The 19825-nt window shown below is 51.0% G+C and overlaps 1 protein-coding gene and 1 long non-coding RNA gene across 3 annotated transcripts in view; one reads left to right on the top strand and one right to left on the bottom strand.

The window, feature by feature from the left end:
• The first annotated feature begins 370 nt into the window (after nt 1-370).
• Nucleotides 371-19825, top strand: part of TMPRSS2 (transmembrane serine protease 2) — a 45696-nt gene continuing 26241 nt past the window's right edge. Inside the window, exons 1-3 of one of the 2 annotated variants that reach the window (XM_025292133.3) lie at nt 371-549; nt 10974-11044; nt 15134-15356. In XM_025292133.3, the coding sequence (XP_025147918.3) occupies nt 11030-11044; nt 15134-15356 (238 nt within the window). In that variant the 5' untranslated portion in view covers nt 371-549; nt 10974-11029. Of the gene's footprint in view, nt 550-10641; nt 10742-10973; nt 11045-15133; nt 15357-19825 lie in introns of those variants that run through there. The other variant, XM_025292134.3, reaches the window with a different exon arrangement.
• On the bottom strand, nt 4509-11051 carry LOC112586791. The gene is made up of 3 exons (XR_003111227.3): nt 10934-11051; nt 7681-7762; nt 4509-7352 (listed from the first exon to the last, which is right to left on the bottom strand). It is a non-coding gene; the product is annotated as an uncharacterized LOC112586791 (long non-coding RNA).

The raw sequence follows: 19825 nt of genomic DNA, 5'->3' as shown, positions 1-19825 counted from the left end.
CAGATTCCTGGGTCCTCGCCTAGGACACAGACATCAGGTGGATCCCCTGCGCCAGGGCTCGGCCGGTTCACAGGAGACTCGGTCAGCGCTCCCCAGAATCCCCTTGCCGAATCCAGACTTAAGCGTTCGGTCACAAGGCGCCGGCGACCGGCTCGGTCCCGGGGAACGCGGGAGGGAGACGCACTCCTCCCCCGCCCTAGACTGCCCGCCGAGGATGGAAGCGTCCCCCGAGCTCCCTCTGGGTCCCTCCGGGAGCGCGTGCTGGGCTTTCCCTGGAGGAAACTCCTCCTCTCGCCGCCTTCGCCCCGACCAGCCCCGCCCGGGACAGCCGTTCCGGTCCGTCCCCTCCCTCTGTCCGAGGTGACCCGGGACCGGCGCTTGGGGGTGTTGCCCTGGGCGCTCGGACACCGCCTCCCAGGATTAAAGCGAGAGCCGGGGAGGATCGGGGACTCCGAGCCGGGCCGAGGAAGAAGCGAACTCCAGAGGAGGCAGAGGAGAAGGAAGAGGAAGAAGGGGCGAGGGGAGGGGAGCTGCCCCGGAGGGCAGCAGGTAAGTGGCTCGCGCGACGGGTTCTCTGTGCTGGAGATCCCGGGAGCAAGGGAGGACCTGGGCGCCCGGGCTGGGTGGGAGTAGCGGGAGGTGAAGCCAGGTGTGAGCAGCTCCGGCCCGGTAGTTCCGTCCTCCCGCCGTCTGGACGCACGGGGCTGAGCAGTGCAAAGCGACCTGCATGAGGTCAGGAGTGTTCCTAGCGCCTGGGACGCCTTGGTGCGGGAGTCAGAGCCCCCCCGGCTGCTCTGTTGGCATCACTGGGTTGGTGCAGGCTACTCTGCCGGTCCTCAGCCAATTGGTAGCCGGAAAGGTGCCTCGGAGTGGGTCCCCTTGGCTGAAATCGGCTCATGCTCCCCTGGCCGCTTTAGCTCCGAGTTGGGAACAAGGGGTGCGCTTTTTCCCTTCGGGGACGAGGACGGAGGGAGGGTTGTCCATCCGCTTCTTTGTTTCGGGAAAATCTCTGCAGCCTCGTAGTGTTACCTGAACTGCTTCTTGGTTCCCTCCCAAAGTGGGGAGAAACTGGAAACTCTCGGAGATGCCGGGAGCGATAACGCCGGCGCGGCGGGGGCGGGCCTGGAGGGCCTCCAGGCGAGGTGCGAACCGCTCGGTGGCCCCAGGAAGGCAATTCCCACAACACGGGCCCCAATGCGGCGACCCGGAGGCCACGATCGGGGCTTGGCCGCCTGGACAGCTGGCAACGCCCCCCGCCCCCGCTCCGGTCCCCTGCGCTTCCAGTGCGGGAAGGAGCGGTCCTGGTCTCTCGGCGCACACTCCATGCCAGGGACAAGGCCGGACACCTGGGCGCTTCGGTCCACTGCATGCCATCTGGCAGGACCCCGGGCCATGGCACCGCGGCTGAACGCACCAGCTTGGCAGTGGGCACCGATAAGAATTGCCTTATGGCCCCAAATTCCGCACTTTCAGGCCTCAGAGGGGAAGCACGGGTTGCGGGCAGCTGCCTGCCCTGGCGTGCTCCCCGGCTTTTGGGAAGGGCCCACCCCGCCGGTGATCCCAAATCCGGAATTCCGTTTCGGACGCTCAGGTGGCTGCAGGCCGGTCAGGTGGAATCCCAGTGGATCGTTTGGGAGGGAAAAGAGAGCGACTCGAGACCTGCCTGTCGGGCAGGGGTCACCCAGGGCTCTGCCTCGAGTCTGCGAATCCCGCCCGATTCCCGCGGGATTCAGACCCGCGTGGTAGTACTGGGGCACACAGCAGGCGCCCTGGGCTCCGGGCTGTAGAGAGCCAACCAACTGATGGAAAATTACAAAGGCTGTTAAGGAGAGCTTCAAGGTGTTTAGAAAACCTGAAGTGAGGGGAGGGTTGTTGACTTAGCCTGGGAGGTCTCGGAAGGTTCTCCAGGAAGTGGAGACGGAGCCAATCTCCCCTGGAGAAGGGTGGGGGCTGGGAGTGGGAGCCGGGCTTGCGTGACACAGCTTCCTGGGGGCGCAGGCGCTGCTGCTGCTGCTGAGTGAGGTGCAGGGGTTGGGGAACCCAGGGAGGCAGTGGAGGTTTGCTCCCGCCTTCCACAGCTTTTCCAGAGGTGGGCCTGCCTGCATCCCCCACCACGACCAACCTTACTGGACCCTTGAGGTCAATGTGAGAGGCCAGGGCAGCACTAGCAAGCGCACACCACAGGAGTCAGGGAGCTGCGGTGGGGGCTCCACCTGGAGATTGGCTATGGACACCTCCCTCTCCGTTTTTAAAACCCTGAGCTGGCTAGCAGCAGGAGTCCTTTGTTCTTGACTGGGAGGTTTGTTTGTTTGATCCCCAGCAATGCCTTTCTTATTGACTCCTCCAAGGTCAGTCTTTTTCCTACGAGGCTGTGTAGTTGTCTGGAGCCTACAGGGCTCAGAATTGCTTGCTGATTGGCCTCTGCTCACCCTGGGCTGCTCCACCCTGGACTCCTGCGTTAATTGTAGGAAAACATTGGGTTGTACCCCTGTTATCATAGGAACAGCCCATGTGGATGTGGCCTTTACTTCCAACTGGACATCCTTCCAGGCTCTTTATGATGCATGTAACTCAGTTGTGAGCAACTACGGCAGACAGGGGAAATAACTTGCCCCAGGTGATCTCATGACCTGTAGGGAGACCAGGGGGTGCAGGCAGGCCAGATGGCTCCAGGGAAGCTTTGTGAGGCCTGGAATCCTCGTGGGAAAGGGAGTGGCTCTAGGGCCAGGCTGACTTCCTCAAGATCCAAGAGCAGAGCCTCTTTCCTTCCTCCTCCCTCCCACCCCTGCCCCACTGGCTCCAAGGTGCCCACTTCAAGGGTGACCTGGGCAGGAGAGCTTGCCCCTTTATGGGGCAGTGCAGAGGGCTGTCCATCTCTGGTGATGGGGCTGAGGGTGCAAATGTCTTGTAAGCGATGAAGCCTAGACACGCGAAGGACACTATAATGGTTGTTGCAGAGACTCGACCCACCCTGGGACATGGGGTCTACCAGGATGCGTAAACCAGGGCTTCCGGCTGGTGCCTCTCACTCTTTTCCACCTAGGCCTGTGGCAGGAGTCCTGGGGGCCTCTGTGACCACTGGGGGTCATTGCCCTGGTTTCAGTTGCTGCATCAGATTCTGGCGCCCAGGTGTCCGGCCTTGTCTCTGGCATGGAGTGTGCGCCGAGAGACCAGGACCGCTCCTTCCCGCACTGGAAGCGCAGGGGACCGGAGCGGGGGCGGGGGGGCGTTGCCGGCTGTCCAGGCGGCCAAGCCCTGATCGTGGCCTCCGGGTCGCCGCATTGGGGCCCGTGTTGTGGGAATTGCCTTCCTGGGGCCACCGAGCTGTTTGCACCTTGCCTGGAGGCCCTCCAGGCCCGCCCACAGGAAATAGGAAATCTATTTTTCGAAGCCCTCCAGAATTATGCAGTCCTTAGGCATGGAAGTAGAAAAAGGAAAGGAGACTGGGTCAAAGTAGTGTCTGGTCAGCTTTGCTTACTTAAGGAGGGGAAGCCGGCTCTGTTGGTGTGGGGGTGGGGGCACTCAGGGCTCGTCTGCCCTCTGCTGCTCTCTCAGCTCTGGGTCTGCTGGGTGGTCTTGCTTCCCACAATTGCTCGGTCTTTGCTGCTGTTCCTGGCACCCCCTAGGGGACACCCACGATGAGCTAAGGGGCCTCTGGGGAGGGAATGGGAGGTGTCACACACCTGGGTGCTGAGATGTGAATTGGGCCAGGCTTGGTGAGTCCCTTCTTAGCTTGAGGTTGTGGATCCCTATGTATAGGCCATTTTGGGGGACCTGGCTTGCAAGCCGCTCAGGACTGTGGGCCTGGATGTGGGGGAGGGGACCCCCAGTGCCCCTGCCCCTGCCATGCCGATGGCCAGCCTGGTCCCAAATGCAGTAGCAGAGGGCTCAGCTGATCACACAGACAGGTCTAAGGAACAACCCAGAGGCAGAACTCAAGATCAGGAGGAAGGGGAGGTGACCTCGGACTTGGTCTGCCCCAGCCACTGGACAGAGGTCCAGAGAAGAGGAACCAGGGGCATGAAAAATGTCATGGGCAGTCTTAGAGACGTCCAGGGAGAATGGCAGGCCCTGATTTTCTGGTGGGCGTGTGGGCAGCTCCTTGAACTGTGAGCAGTGTGAATCTTGAAGAGGGCAGGTGACTCAAAGGAGAGCTTTATGCTCTTGTTAGAGGTCAGTCAAGGAGAAGGAGGGAAGGACTTGCCATGAGTGGAAACTCCAGGCATTTATGTTGTGTGTAGGGGTGGGGTGCAGGAGGGATGAGAGTGCAGAAATGTGATAAGGAAGCAGGAAATGTTTGAAAGGCATGGAGAAGGAAATGGCAACCCATACTGGAGAAAGGAGCCTGGTGGGCTACAATTCATGGAGTTGCAAGGAGTTGGACATGACTTAGCAAGTGCTGTGCTTAGTCACTCAGTTGTGTCCGACTCTTTGCAACCCCATGACTGCAGCCTGTCAGACTCCTTTGTCCATGGGGATTCTCCAGGCAAGAATACTGGAGTGGGTTGCCACGCCCTCCTCCAGGGGATCTTCTCAACCCAAGGATTGAACCCAGGTCTCCCACACTGCAGTCGGATTCTTTACCATCTGAGCCACAAAGGAAGCCCTGTAATTCACATTAATTCTTGCAGCTAGCTGCAAGTAAACAGCAACAAAACTTAAGTCCGGAAGCTTCTGCAAAGGCAGAGTGGACGGAATCATTGGGAGCTCCGTTGGCCTTCTAGTGGACGTCCATTAGAGAAATGTTTTCTAGGAAGCTCTGATCTGGAAGGTGAGATGAAGCCCAGGCTTTTATGGTGGCTTGTTTGGATGTCACCTCACGTCAGCATCGCTTTAAGCTCCCTGCTTTCAGAAGGGCCCTCCTGGCAGGGCAAGCACCTGGCCTCATCTGAGACTCGATCTGAACACCAGGCATGTGGAGCCTGTGTTTTCTAGGGATAGATTTGTGTTTCTGATCACAAAAAATAAAAGATCATCATGTCTGGCCTCTCAGCAAAAGCCCAGTTTGGTTCTAGAATGTGCTGTAGACACAGCCTTCCAGCGTTGGATCAGACTTTTTTTTTTTTTTTTGGTTTGAGGAACTGTTTCTCACAAGGGAACGCAGTGGATACTGAAATTTCCTCATTGTTGGAACTTGGTTTCCCTGGATTGAGTTAAATCTGCCCTCCTGATATTTCTGACCTTTTTGATCCTGAGTTCTTCCTTTGGATCTTCACACAAAAAAATTGAGTCCTTTTCCCATACATCAGTCCCTTAGCTACTGTCATTACGTTATTCTGGAGGGCTCATCGTGTGATGGGCATGGTGCTAGGCCACAAACACATTTAATCTGGACAAAACCCCATTTATCTGCTATCCTTGGGTCAGGAAGATCCTCTGGAGAAGGAAATGGCAACCCACTCTGGTATTCTTGCCTGGGAAATCCCATGGACAGAGGAGCCTGGCGGGCTAGAGTTCATGGGGTCGCCAAGAGTTGGACATGACTGAAGTGACTAAGCATGCATAGCCTGCATGCATGCCCATTTCACAGATCGACTCGGGCAAGTTCTTCGAACCTTTGACAGTGGCTTTTGTACTTTATCGTGGGACTGGCCACCTCTCCAGCCTACCTGCTGGCATTTGGTCAGCTCTGTGCACCTGGACCTGTGAGGTCACTCACATCCTCAATTTGGCGTCTGCTTTGTCCAGCTGCAGGCTTTCTGGCTCTCTCTGTCTTAAATTTCATCTTACTCATTTGGCCTTTGGTGGGATGCAAAAAAAAAAAAAAAAAAAAATTGGACCACTTTCTGTGTATGGTACAAAACTAGACTGAAGAAAAAAGGACCAGATTCAATTCCTGCCCTAAAAAGTTTGCGATCTCCTTTGGACAATGAGGCATTCATAGGAAAAGAAACTTGGATGATGCAGGCAGTGCCTCTCCTGAGCGGCTCTCTCCCTCCCTCTGTCTTTCTCATTCTTGCGTCAGTCACTGTGTGTGCCATTTCTCTGATAGTCTTATATTTGTTTACGTTGAACCGTTCATTCAATCCACCACTGTCTCTGTTAACTTCCCTCTCACGGTGCATTTTGTGAATCTCTCCACACATAAGGTGATTGTATGCAGTGGCTGAGACGTAAGGGGCTCCATTGGTCATGGACCCTCAGATAGGGAGTATCTGTTGGTGGTGTTTGCTTAGGAGTTTGAAGAAGGCACGCCGAATCTGAGGTCAGGAAGGTGGGGTTTCTTCCACCCGTCACACCTCATCACACAACTGGCGTCTGGAAGGCATTAGAAGGGCCGGGTGCAGGCGCCACGCACATGAATGATGTGTGAGGGAAAGTCAGTGGGGTCTTCATAATAGGGAAAACCTCTGACTCTTCTGTGGGCATCGGTTTCTACCTCTCTGACCTCATTTCCGTTGGTTTTGTAGTTTTCAAAATAAAGCTCCAGCAAATGTGTTCTGAGGTCCAGAGAAAAGATACTGTAAGGAGGGACCCTCCTTGTCTAGAAATACCTTCATCACGTCATGGGAGACTGGTGGTATTTCACAAAACTGTCATGTTGAGTGGTGGCCGGGCAGGTGACTCGAGGCTTGAGTCAGTCCCCTGAAAGGAGAGCCCAGGGTGGCCCGGGACTGTCATGCTCTGCTGTGTGACTCAAGTGGGCGACATTGAAGTGGACGCGTGCCAGGAGCAAGCAGCAGGGCAGAGCTTCGCCACATGTGAGTCTCGGTCACTTTGGGAAAAAGTGTTTCCCTGAGGCTGGCTTTCTGGAATCAAGAGCACTCACGGGTGTCCTCTGATGACGGGAGAGAACATTCGAGAGGCAGTATTGTCTCTGCCATCTGGATTGTCTTGTTCGTTTCAGAAACCAGCTAAAGAGAGTTGCTACCTTGTATGGGAGTGGAATTGCCTGTTTTGGACATTAATTGCACAGAATGTGATCCCCTGGTCTTTTTGGACAGCAGTGCGTCTCCATCAGATCCAGGTCCCAGGGAAGACCTTTCTTCCTTCCTTTGTCTCTGGCCACCGAGAGTTAGGCTTCCCTGGTAGTTCAGATGGTAAAGAATCTGCTTGCAGTGCAGGAGATTTGGGTTCAATCCCTGGGTCAGGAAGATCCCCTAGAGGAGGAAATGGCAACCTACTCCAGTATCCCCCCTGCAGAATTCCATAGAAGAGGGGCCGGAAAGGCTACAATCTATGGGGTTTCAAAGAGTTAGACATGACTGAGTTACTAACACACACACACACACACACACACACACACAGACAGTTAGGAGCTCTCCGACTCATCTTCCCTTCCAGAGTCCGTGGCAGCCCATCTGGGCGCATTTGGTGTCCTGGGTCCTCAGGATCTGCCGGCTGTGGGATCTCTGGGTGAGAGAGGATTGTGCTGCAGTTATTTCTGGGTCCTGGGCTTTTAGGGGACAACTCATGGCTGCCCTGGTGCCCCTGAGCTCCTGGCTTCCTGGTCTCACTGTTTGGGATCTTGAATGACTAGGGAGCGTGGATTTCGGGCACCGATTCATCACTCCTTTCAGAGGGCTCTTAAACTGGGAGAGCCGCCAGTGAGATCAGATTTTCATTTCCTGAAACTCCAACCAAACCTATAACTGGTGAGATAGCTCAGAGGCCCGGGGAGTGCCTGCCACTGAGGGCAGAGAAACCAGGGGCGAGAACCTTGGCCAGGGCAGGACTCACCTGAAACTAATCCGAGGAAGGTGCCAGCTTTTCCTGCTTAGACGAGAGGATTCTGTGCTGCTCTCAAGTCTCAGGAACGTCTCTCGTTACAGAGCAGAAGTGGGAAAGGTTATTAATATGTGATCATCACACCCACGTAAAGATGTAAACATCATGTATATTCTACATGCTGATCTCTTCCTCCTGTGTATGGGTCAGGTTTTTTCCCTCATACCTGGAACCATGTTGACTCTTTTTTTTTTTTAATCTTAAAAAAAGTCTCAAAGCTGTCAGAATGAACTGGTTCTTTTATTTTATCTTTACATGAAAAGTAAATGAATGATCTGGTACATCTTTCTTGTGACTTGTTCAACAAGTTTTCCCGAGATTAAACACCCTTACTTATATTTTTATTTATCCAAGTTAATGTTTGAGGTTTTTTTAGTGTGTAATGAGTCAAATAATAATTTTGCTTGGGACTCAGAGAGGCAGTGCCAGCAGGAGCTCCAGTGCATTTTTCAGAGCTGGTGGGTTTCTTGTTGGTATCTTGGGCATTCTTTCCAGATGCAGATCTGCGAATCTATAAATACTGCCAATCAGGCCTATCCTGCCTCTATGGGCTGTTCAACATTTATCAGCTTTATGATCAATTTTAAGAGCTTCCCATGTGGTGCTAGCGGTAAAGAATCCTGTCAATGCAGGAGACTCAAGAAATATAGGTCCGATCCCTGGGTCAGGAAGATTCCCTGGAGTAGAAATGGCAACCCTCTCCAGTAGTCTTGCATGGAAAATTTCATGGACAGGGGACCCTGGTGGGCTACAGAGTTGGCTCTGTATGTACAGCCTTGATGTACTCCTTTCCCAATTTTGAACCAGTTTGTTGTTCCGTGTCTGGTTCTAACTGTTGCTTCTTGACCTGCATACAGGTTTCACAGGAGGCTGGTAGAGTGGTCTGGTATCCCCATCTGTTTAAGAATTTTCCACAATTTGCCTCCTTAGGTAGGTTTATTCCTTAGGTATTTTATTCTTTTTGTTGCAACGGTAAATGGGATTGTTTCCTTAATTTCTCTTTCTGATCTTTCATTGTTAGTGTGTCAGACTGCAAGAGATTTCTGTGTATTAATTTTGTATCCTGCGACTTTGCTGAATTCATCGAGTAGTTCTAGTAGTTTTCTGGTGGCATCTTTAGGGTTTTCTATGTATAGTAAGAATCATGCCATTTGCAAACAGTGACAGTTTCACTTCTTCTTTGCCCATTTGGATTCCTTTTATTTCTTTTTCAACCCTGTATTGGGTGCCACTGTTATCCCCTCCCCCTCCTTTTTTTTTTAAACAGGTTTGTAAACACAATGTTTGTTACACTGCGAAAAAACCTCTTATACTAAGTAAATTCCAAACTACATTCTTCTGAAAGATGCTTCTAGTATGTCTTAGATAACTTCTATATTATGTACAGTGAAACCACTTTTAAAAAGCAGTGACTTAGGCAAACCAACCCTAATGATTCGTTAAACCATTTCCCTGTTTTACAGACAAGGCAACCGAGGCCTGGAAGCATTATTAGACTTGCCCCCAGGTCATGGCTAGTGTGAGTGAGTTTGGTTTGGATCCAGAGTCTGGTCCCAGGAGTCATGGGCTCAACCACCCTGCCGTGCTGCCCTCATCGGCTGCGCACCAGGCCCTTTATGGATGAAAGATGCTCTGACCAGATCTGCCAGCTTTGAAGCCCAGAGCTTTCTCACCCGGGACAGGTCCTGTGGATGGGTGGTTGTGAAGGCTGTTTCTTGGAGTTACTGTTTGATCAATTCAAGGCTTCCAGGAGTGGTGGACAAAAGCCATTATTTGCTTATGATGGGAAGAGTGACATCAGATGGGCCTTTACTATAAAGCTTTTTATGTTGATGGTCTTCCTAGACACCACTGTTCAAAAACGTCTGCAAACAAAGTGACCAAGGGCTTTATTTTTCGTGACCAATTTCCTTATATATTGATAAGTATATTGTATAGGACTTCCAGGTGGCTCAGTGCTAAAGAATCCGCCTGCCAACGTAGGAGACACAGAAGATGGTGGGTTCAATCTCTGGGCCGGGAAGATCCCCCGGAAGAGAAAATGGCAACCCACTCCAGTATTCTTGCTTGAAAAGTCTCTTGGACTGATAAGCTTAGAAACCACTCAAATGGTTAGTCCTGAATTTCCTTCTTTTCTGGATTTGAGAATAGTAAGTGGAGTATCAAGTGAGTTTAAATGTGTTTTGTAGAATTTTTACACATTTGTGTTGATTAAGGTTGCAGCAACTCCATGTGGCTTATTTGTATGTGTGTGTGTTATGTTTTTTTTTCTGCTTTTTAAAATTTATTTATTTTTAATTGAAGGATAATTGCTTTATAATATCGTGTTGGTTTCTGCCAAACATCAACATGAATCAGCCATACGTATACATATGTCTCCTCCCTCTTGAACTTCCCTCTCACTTCATATGACTTTTTTTTTTTTAAACTATTTTATTTATTTATTTGGCTGCACTGAGTCTTGGTTGCAGCATACAGGATCTTTAGTTGCGGAATGTGGGGTCTAGTACCCTGACCAGGGATCCAACCTGGGCTTCCTGCATTGGGAGTACAGAGTCTTAGCCACTGCACCACCAGAAAAGCCCCTGATGGCTTATTTGAAAGGTCAGGTGTGGCCTCCATCTGGGTCTAAGCTCTAGACCACTTGGGAGCGGGGGGGAGTGGACTGCTGCTTCCTTCTCCCCGAGGATGCTCTGTAGGGAAGAGCCACAATATCTCATCACATCTGCCACTGCGGGGGCACGTGAGGTATCTGCCTGCACTCTCAAGTTAAATCCTTATGCAAACAAGCCAGTGTGGTGGCTGCGTTCGCTTCTGCCCGACATCCAGAGAGGTCACTCACCCAAGGGCACCACGAGACATGGCACTGTCAGGAAGTGACCCAGGGCTTTGCCCTGCATCACTTCCGCCGAACCTGAGGGCAGAAAATTCCCCATACCTGTTTCATTTTCACTGGATTCTCATTTTGGTGGAGGCAATGTTGCGGAAGTCTGGGCCTCTCAGTGGGAGCAGGGTGAGTGAGGCAGGCCCTGAATGTAAGTTACAAGCGAGCAGGTCCCCAGCTCCTTCAGGATGGGCAGCTGTGGGTGCAGGTGATGAGCTGAAGGTCAAGGTGAGCAGGCAGAACTGCTGTGGTTGTGGCGAGAGCTGACTGTCACCCAGAACCTCCTCTGGTTCTTTCCCGTTTCATCTCCCGCAAACTCACCGGCACAGAAGCAAAACAGTCCTGTCGTTCTTTCCTCTAGGTCAACTCGAACGTTCCAAATACCTCCCTTTACCCGATGCTGCTGATAACATCAGGATGGCTTTAAACTCAGTAAGTGGTTAATCATTACCTCCCTGGCCTTGCCCTGTCCTGCGTTCCTTCTGCTCTTTCCAGTGGCGGCATGTACTGCTCAGCACTGTCAGAGCTGCTTGCTTGATGCCTGCGCCCCCTGGGATGCTGTGAAGGCATTCCGGGGCTCAAGGGTGAGCAGGAGTGGGGCGGGGGGAGCCGCGTGGCAGTTGTGCAGTTGCAGGGGGTGTGTGGGTGATGAGGTTCTTCCTGCTTTGATCAGGTTGGAGCAGGGGGCAGGGGTGAGATGTGGGGACAGAGGCAGGATGGTGGTGAGAGGGAGTTGTGTGTGTGTGTGTGTTAGTCGCCCAATCATGTCTGATTCTTTGTGACCCCATGGACTGTGTGTGGCCCACCAGGTTCCTCTGTCCTTTGGTTTCTCCAGGCAAGAATACTGGAGTGGGTTGCCATTTCCTTTTCTAGGGGATCTTTCTCACCCAGGGATTGAACACGGATCTCCCACATTGCAGGAAGATTCTTTCCCAGTTAAAAGAGAGTGCCCGTGATACCAGTGGCCAGCAGAGCACAGTGTAGCCTCGCTTACTGGTAGTCTGGGAGAGGCCGTGGCTGAAGCAAAGGGCTGGCCACCCCCTCCTGAAACACCCCCCGCCCCCTCCCCACACTTTGGATACAAATGTACATTACATTTGAGCCTCTTAATGAAAGTGAAAGAAGAGAGTGAAAAAGCTGGCTTAAAACTCAACATTCAAAAAACAAAGATCATGGCATCTGGTCCCATCACTTCATGGCAAATAGATGGGGAAACAGTGGAAATAGTGACAGACTTTGTTTTCTTGGGCTCCAAAATCACTGCAGATGGTGAATGCAGCCATGAAATTAAAAGATGCTTGCTCCTTGGAAGAAAAGTTATGACCAACCTGCTGCTGCTGCTAAGTCGCTTCAGTCCTGTCCAACTCTGCAACCCCATAGGCGGCAGCCCACCAGGCTCCCCCATCCCTGGGATTCTCCAGGCAAGAACACTGGAGACAGCATATTAAAAAGCAGAGACATTACTTTGCCTTCGCATGTATATATATGAGACTTGGACTATAAAGAAAGCTGAAGACTGAAGAATTGATGTTTTTGAGCTGTGGTGTTGGAGAAGACTCTTGAGAGTCCCTTGGACTGCAAGGAGATCCAACCATGCAATCCTAAAGGAAATCAGTCCTGAATGTTCATTGGAAGGACTGTTGCTGAAGCTGAAACTCTAATACTTTGGCCACCTGATGCAAAGAACTGACTCATTGGAAGAGACCCTGATGCTGGGAAAGATTGAAGGCGGGAGGAGAAGGGGACAACAGAGGATGAGATGGTTGGATGGCATCCCTGACTCGATCCCTGACATGAGTTTGAGCAAGCTCCAGGAGTTGGTGATAAACAGGGAAGCCTGGTGTGCTGCAGTCCATGGAGTCACAAAGAGTTGGACATGACTGAGACTGAACTGACTGACTGGCTGTACCTTCCTCATCGCATCTCACTTATCATCTTACATTTAGATTACTAAAAGTTGTGGTTGACAACAGAGATCTCTCTATTTGGAAAGCAGACCTTCGCTTGCCCCATTCCTGTATTTGATAGTTTCCATTGGATCCTTTTAAAATTCCAAACCCATGGTACAGGAACTCACAGGGTTAGACAGCCGTGCCTGCTGCCACCTTTCCTGGGAAGGTCACCGTGTTCTCAGATGCTTCAGATGGAGACCAGATGCCTTTTCTGCTTTTTGGCCTCTGGCTTCCTCATTTAGATGAGAGATTACCTTCTGTTTTCCCTTTCTGTTACTGCTCTGGTCTTGGGTGCAATCTTCGGACTCTGGAAGGGGCACGTTGGTGAGTTATTAAACTCAAGATTGGCTCACTGTTTTCTAACCACGCTGCCCTGGAGGCCTCATTTAAAATTCTCAGCATTAAGTCGCCTATGCTCAGAATACTAGTCTTCTCTGAGCTCTCAGTCAACAAGGAACAAGGGGAGGAATTACTGAGTGGGGAGGAGTGTTGCAAGTGGATGCTTAGATAAGAGGGCAGGTGTGGCTCCCAGGGTGGTCTAGCCAGTGGGTGGTCTGTGGGGGCAGGAGTGGGTCTGAGGCACAGCAAGTTCACAAGGTCCTGGGGTCCCCAGTGGCCTTGGGGGGTCGGGATTTGGAAAGGGCAGATTTTAAGTAGGCATAAGTGGAGGAGAGAAGTGAAAAAAAGAAAAGAAAAACAAGTAAAACCAAAATTAAAAGGCAAATGACAAGCTAGAAAATACATTTTATAGAAAAGATTTACCACTTTCTACATAGAGTGTTCACAAAAATTAATTGGTAGAACACTAAGATTTCAATGGGCTTCCCTGGCGGCCCAGGGGTAGAGAATCCACCTGCAATGCAGGAGCCACAGATTCGATCCCTGGGTTGGGAGGATCCCCTGGATGAGGGCACACAAACCCACTTCAGCATTCTTGCCTGGAGAATCCCATGGACAGAGGATAGGGTACAGTCACACAGAGTTGGACACGACTGACGCAGCTTAGCACACACACCAACAGATACTTTGGCAAAAAGCATAAACCAATACTTCTTGTTAAAGAAAATATTGTTTTTTTTAATAATCATAACTCTGTGATTGTAAACACTGGAAGACCCTGGACCTTTATCAATGTTGCCAACCTCAGCATTGCTGAAATCTTGGAAAGAACTTATGGCATAGCAGATACACCTTCCCCCCAGATCGTTACCATTTCATGAAAAAATGTTCCTGTTTGTTATCAAAAACTTTAATTTTAAGCAAGTAGATAAGAAAACAACGCTAGGTACAAAGAGAATAATTTTAAAAAGAAAGTCAGATAGGAACCAGCCAAAGGATGGAGCTGAGAGTGCGATGCAGTGACTGGGCATCCCTTCTATGTCTGTGTGTGTGTACACTGCACCCCAGAAATACCACTCAGAGGTGGAGCTGCCAGAGTCCATGTGCTGTCCACACAGACACTCGTGCCATGGAAAGATGCCTGGGGCAGCAGAGCTGCTAGCTGCCCCCAGCTGTGAATCCTTCAGGTAGATTTCATAACCTCTGTCACTCACGTTCCTGTCTGAGTATACCCATCACACCTGTACCATCTTAGGAGGTTGCTGCTGCTGCTGCTAAGTCACTTCAGTCGTGTCCGACTCTGTGCAACCCCATAGACGGCAGCCCACCAGGCTCCCCCGTCCCTGGGATTCTCCAGGCAAGAACACTGGAGTGGGTTGCCATTGCCTTCTCTCTCTTAGGAGGTTATGGTCAGGCTTTAAGGAGGCTTGAATACAGATACCCAAGTTGGTAAGTTTTCTAATGTTAGCTTTTATTATTCTCATTGTAATTCTGGTATTGCTAGTTCATAACTTGGTACCCCAGCCTCGGGGCTGGGGTACCGGCTCATTCCCAGACTTCTACACATGTTTTTTCTTTAGTTTGTTATGCAATCTCAATGTCAGCCATTTATTTTTCCTTTATTTCAAAAAATTAATAGCAAACAAACAAAACCAAACGCTATTGCCAATTAATTGGACACCCTGGTGAGTTTTCATTCTAGGTGAGGGTTTGACATGATTCAAGATGCCCTGGTATCTTTGGTAAAGAATCTGCCTGCAAAGCAGGAGACTCTGATTCGATCCCTGGGTCAGGAAGATCCCCTGGAGAAGGGATTGGCTACCCACTCCAGTATTCTTACCTGGAAAACTCCATGAATATCAGTCCATGGGCTACAGTCCATGGGGTTTCGAAGAGTCAGACATGACTGAGTCACTAAGAGCTTCACTTTCACATAGGAATCTGCAGTGCTGAACCCATGAATTGACTGAGTGCTGAGTTGGACACAACTGAGCGACTTCACTTTCACTTTTCACTTTCATGCATTGGAGAAGGAAATGGCAACCGACTCCAGTATTCTTGCCTGGAGAATCCCAGGGAAGGGGGAACCTGTTGGGCTGCCGTCTATGGGGTTGCACAGAGTCGGACATGACTGAAGCGACTTAGCAGCAGCAGCAGCAGCATGGAATGTTTCTTTAAGCTTTGGAATAATTACAGCTTTGTATCATTCATCTTCTTTTTAATCGTTTAGGGATCATCACCAGGTGTCGGGCCTTACTATGAGAACCATGGATACCAGCCGGAAAGCTTGTACCCTCAGCAGCTGCCCACGGCTCCCCCTGCTTACGAGGTGCACCCCGCTCAGTACTACCCGCCCGTGGTGCCCCAGTACACCCCAAGGGTTCAGACGCACGCCTCGACACCTGTCATCTACAGGCAGCCCAAACCTCCGTCCAGGACAGCATGCACCTCAAGTAGGGCCCTTTTTGCTTGTATTTTCTCTAATGGAGCCGAGTTTGGGGTTTGCCTTCTCCAGGGTGCCCTCTGCCCCCACCAGCTCGGTGCCGGCTCTCCTCTGTCTGCAGGGCTGGTGCGCATGCCTCTGTCTCTGTGTCAAAGTCGTGGACCCTGGTTCTCACCTCCCAGGGGCCTTTGCTAGCCTGTTAGCTAGGTGGTGCTAGTGTTAGAGAAGCTGCCTGCCAGTGCAGGATATGGCAGAGTGGTGAATTCGATCCCTGGGTCGCCAGTGCAGGATATGGCAGAGTGGTGAATTCGATCCCTGGGTCGGGAAGATCCCCTGGTGGAGGAAATGGCTACCCACTCCGGTATTCTTGCCTGGAGAATCCCGTGGACAGAGGAGCCTGGCGGGCTGCAGCCCATGGGGTCACAAAGAGTCGGACATGACTGAGCACACAGCACACATACACAGCTGCTAAGACCTTCATCTCCCACTAACGTGTACCAGCTTGGCCTGTACCACCCAGGGTGGTCTTTCCAGCCCAGCCTCTTTGAACTGCTTCTTGTCTGCGTGGTTTACCACTATATCATCTTGAGTAGATGGCAAGCCCCCGGTACAGGAAGAAACAACCTTTCTCTACATACCCATTTCCTGGTTGCGACAAGTCACGGTCAAGGTGCTTGATGAGTATTGTGTATTCAGTGAAGGAAGTGGCTGGTGGGGTTGTCACCCAGAAGCATCTGCAACATTTTCTCATGGCTTGAAGGGTCTTGTAGGCAGACCTGAGCGGGTCATGGAGAGGATGAGGGACTGCAGGTGGTGTGTCTTCTGCCCACCGCCTTAACTCCATGTCTTTCATGTCGTCTCATTTGTCTGCTTTATTTTTTAATAGTTCAAACTTTTAATTAATTAGTTAATCATTTTGGCCCCATTATGCTGCATGCAGGATCTTAGTTCTTCGACCAGAGATTGAACCTGTGCCCCTGGCATTGGAAGCACGGAGTCTTAACCTCTGGACCACCAGGGAAGTCCTTGTCTGCTCTCCTTACATTTCATTTTATCTTCTTTCCCTCCAGATCCCTTCCCTTTGTGCCCCCTCCCCTAACTTGTAACACAGGCAAGTTGATGTGGTAAGCACTGCCCAGGCAGAACGAGTACAGCCAGTTACTTATATGAGCACAGAGCTAGTACAGGGGCTGGCCCAAGGAACATTTTCATTGATAACATTTTTATTTTATTTTGTGAGATACACATACCCTCACACACAACTCACACAGTTAAAGATCTATGACAGGGTGAATTTCCATGTGCCAACAACACACCATAAACAGTGGCATCAGGTAATATCTGTACCCTTTGAAGATTCCTCTCCTCAGACCTCCCTGCCGCTGCTGCTGCTGCTGCTAAGTCACTTCACTCGTGTCTGACTCTGTGCGACCCCAGAGACGGCAGCCCACCAGGCTCCCCCGTCCCTGGGATTCTCCAGGCAAGAACACTGGAGTGGGTTGCCATTTCCTTCCCCAATGCATGAAACTGAAAAGTGAAAGTGAAGTTGCTCAGTCGTGTCCGACTCTAGCGACCCCATGGACTGCAGCCCACCGGGCTCCTCCGTCCATGGGATTTTCTATGCAAAAGTACTGGAGTGGGGTGCCATTGCCTTCTCTGCAGACCTCCCTAGACCTCCCTAGCTCTTCACAACTGCCGTCCTTCTTGTATTTCTCTCTCTGTCCTTTCCTTTGTCTCCCTCATGCTTCACAGATGGCTCTTCACATCCTTCCTTCTCCCCACCGCTACTCTCTTCCATTCCTGTGTTTTCTACCCCTTTGTGATGCCTTCTCCTTAATTACTTCTACTCCTTTCCTGTGTGATTTTCTTTCTCTCCATCAGTTCGTCTTGGTTAAAGAAATTACTTGTCTCTGCACTGATGTCTTTCTGGTAGTGGCTGTTAGATTGAAACCGGTGGCTCCTAACGGAGTGATTTTGACCCTCAGGGGCATTTGGCGATGTCCGGAGACAGTTTTGGTTGCTATAACTGGGGTGGGATTGCTACCAGCATCTGCTCGGGAGGCGCCAGTGATGATGCTGAACATCCTCCAGTGCACAGAATGACCACCACCGAGGATGGCCCAGCCAAGATGTCAGCGGTACCCAGGCTGAGGACCGCTGGTCTTAGCCCCTCATGGTCTTAGCTCATCCTTCCCTAACTCTTGGCAACCACTGATTTGTCTCCATAATTTTGTCTCTTTTAGAGTGTAGAGTTGGAGTCATGCAGCAGTACGTAGCCAGTCAGAGCCTGACAGTATTTTGCAAGTGACTTAAAAAGCACAAAGTCAATAGATCCTCAGCGAGAGTACAAGGGACTTTTTATCTTCCTGGCTCTGTTTGTTTTATCTTCCTGGCTCTCCAGATCTTTCACATTGAACCTTAATACATGTGTTAGCATTTGGGTTTTGGAGGCTTGAAGGTCAACAATCTTGTGAGGCAAATAGTTGACACTGGTCACAGAAGGGCTACATCAACAATTGATAACAATGAAGGTAAGAGGAGAGTGAAAAAGCCGGCTTGAAGCTCAACATTAAAAAAACTAAGACATGGCATCTGGTCCCATTACTTTATGGTGGATAAAAGGGAAAAAAAGTGGAAGGAGTGACAAGATTTTATTTTCTTGGGTTCCAAAATCACCTCGGATGGTGACTACAGCCATGAATTAGAAGATGCTTGCTCCTTAGAAGGAAAGCTATGACAAGCCTAGACAGTGTATTAAAAAGCAGAGACATCACTTTGCTGACAGAGGTCCATATGGTCAGAAGCTTCCCTGGTGGCTCAGACGCTAAAAAATCTGCCTGTAATGTGGGAGACCCAGGTTCAATCTCTGGGTTGGAAAGATCCCTTGGAGAAGGAAATGGCAACCCACTCCAGTACTCTTGCCTGGAGAATCCCCTGGACAGTGGAGCCTGGAGGGTTACAGTCCATGGGGTCACAAAGAGCTGGACATGGCTGAGCGACTAACACACACACATGGTTTTCCAGTACTCGTGTACAGATGTGAGAGTTGGGCCACAAAGAAGGCTGAGCCCCAAAGAATTGATTCTTTCAAATTGTGCTGGAGAAGACTCTTGAGAGTCCCTTGTACTTCAAGGAGATCACACCAGTCAATCCGAGAGGAATTCAACCCGGAATATTCATTGGGAGGACTGATGCTGAAGCTGAAGCTCCCATACTTGGGCCACCTGATGCGAAGTGCTGACTCATTGGAAAAGACCCTGATGCTGGGAAAGATTGAAGGCGGGAGAAGAGGGTGGCAGAGGATGAGGTGGTTAGATAGCATCACCAACTCAATGAACATGAGTCTGAGCAAACTCCAGAAGATAGTGAGGGACTGAGAAAGCTGGCATGCTGCAGTCCATGGAATTGCAAAGAATCAGACATGACTTAGGGACTGAACAACAATAATAACAGCAAATGATTAGTCAGTTGTACCTACACCCAAAGAGGTACAATTGCAAACCAGCACCCAGTCCAGCCTGATCGACCAGACATTGATCCCGAAATAGCTGTCCATCAGCAGTGAGATCTGGGGCCCCCGATGCCCACACTCCTAGCGAAAGCCGGGCAGGTTGCCACCCTGTCCAGGAGACGTTCAGGATGCCTAGCTCAGGACACTGTCTCAACGAAAGGTTCAGGACACCTGGTTTAACATCCTTCTACTCACCAGGCATGGTATCTTATCTTGGATACTATGACACACAGGGAAGTCACCCAAAGGAAGAAATCACCCTTTACTGATGGATCAAATTGACCATTTGGAATTTCCCCTGAGCCTCCTTGGTGACCCCACCTTGCCTGCTGCCAGACGCATTCACCATGAACCAAGCCCTGTTAAGACGTGGCTGGTGTCACATGGCACTCTTCAGACCAGCAGGTGACCTCACCTAGGAGCCTGTAGGTCTGAGACTCACCTCCTTTCCCCTAGCTGAGTCAGAATCTCTGGGTAACAGGCTCCCCAGGTGATTCCTAAGCCGGTTTGAGCATAGACTGTGGAATTTACAGAATGTGGTAACAAAATGAGGGGTGAGGGTTCATGCCCAGATCCAGTGGTTCAGTTGACTCTAGAAACTGGATTTCTTGGTCTGGTGGACTTCTGGAAGGAAAAATGGGCACAGGTGAGGTACAGGGCCTCCCCATGAGCTCCACCTCTGCCGCCCAGTGTCCTCCTGTAGGAGCTAAGGAGTAGTAGGTTGTATAAGAGCCTTCGCCCTGGCTCTCCTCTCCTCTGCCTGTCCGCCCATCTCCCGAGGGAAGCACCGGCCTTGGGGTGCTCTCTGAACAGGAACGTCTTACTCTGAAGCTCGGCACGACTTGTGGCTTACGCTCTGACCAATAGCCGCGTGTCAGTTTGTTTCAAAATGGCACCCCACTCCAGTCCTCTTGCCTGGAAACTCCCATGGATGGAGGAGGCTGGTGGGCTACAGTCCATGGGGTCGC

This window comes from Bubalus bubalis, chromosome 1 (genome assembly GCF_019923935.1).
Source record: "Bubalus bubalis isolate 160015118507 breed Murrah chromosome 1, NDDB_SH_1, whole genome shotgun sequence".
NCBI lineage: Eukaryota > Metazoa > Chordata > Mammalia > Artiodactyla > Bovidae > Bubalus > Bubalus bubalis.
This window is presented reverse-complemented; position numbering and strand designations above follow the sequence as displayed.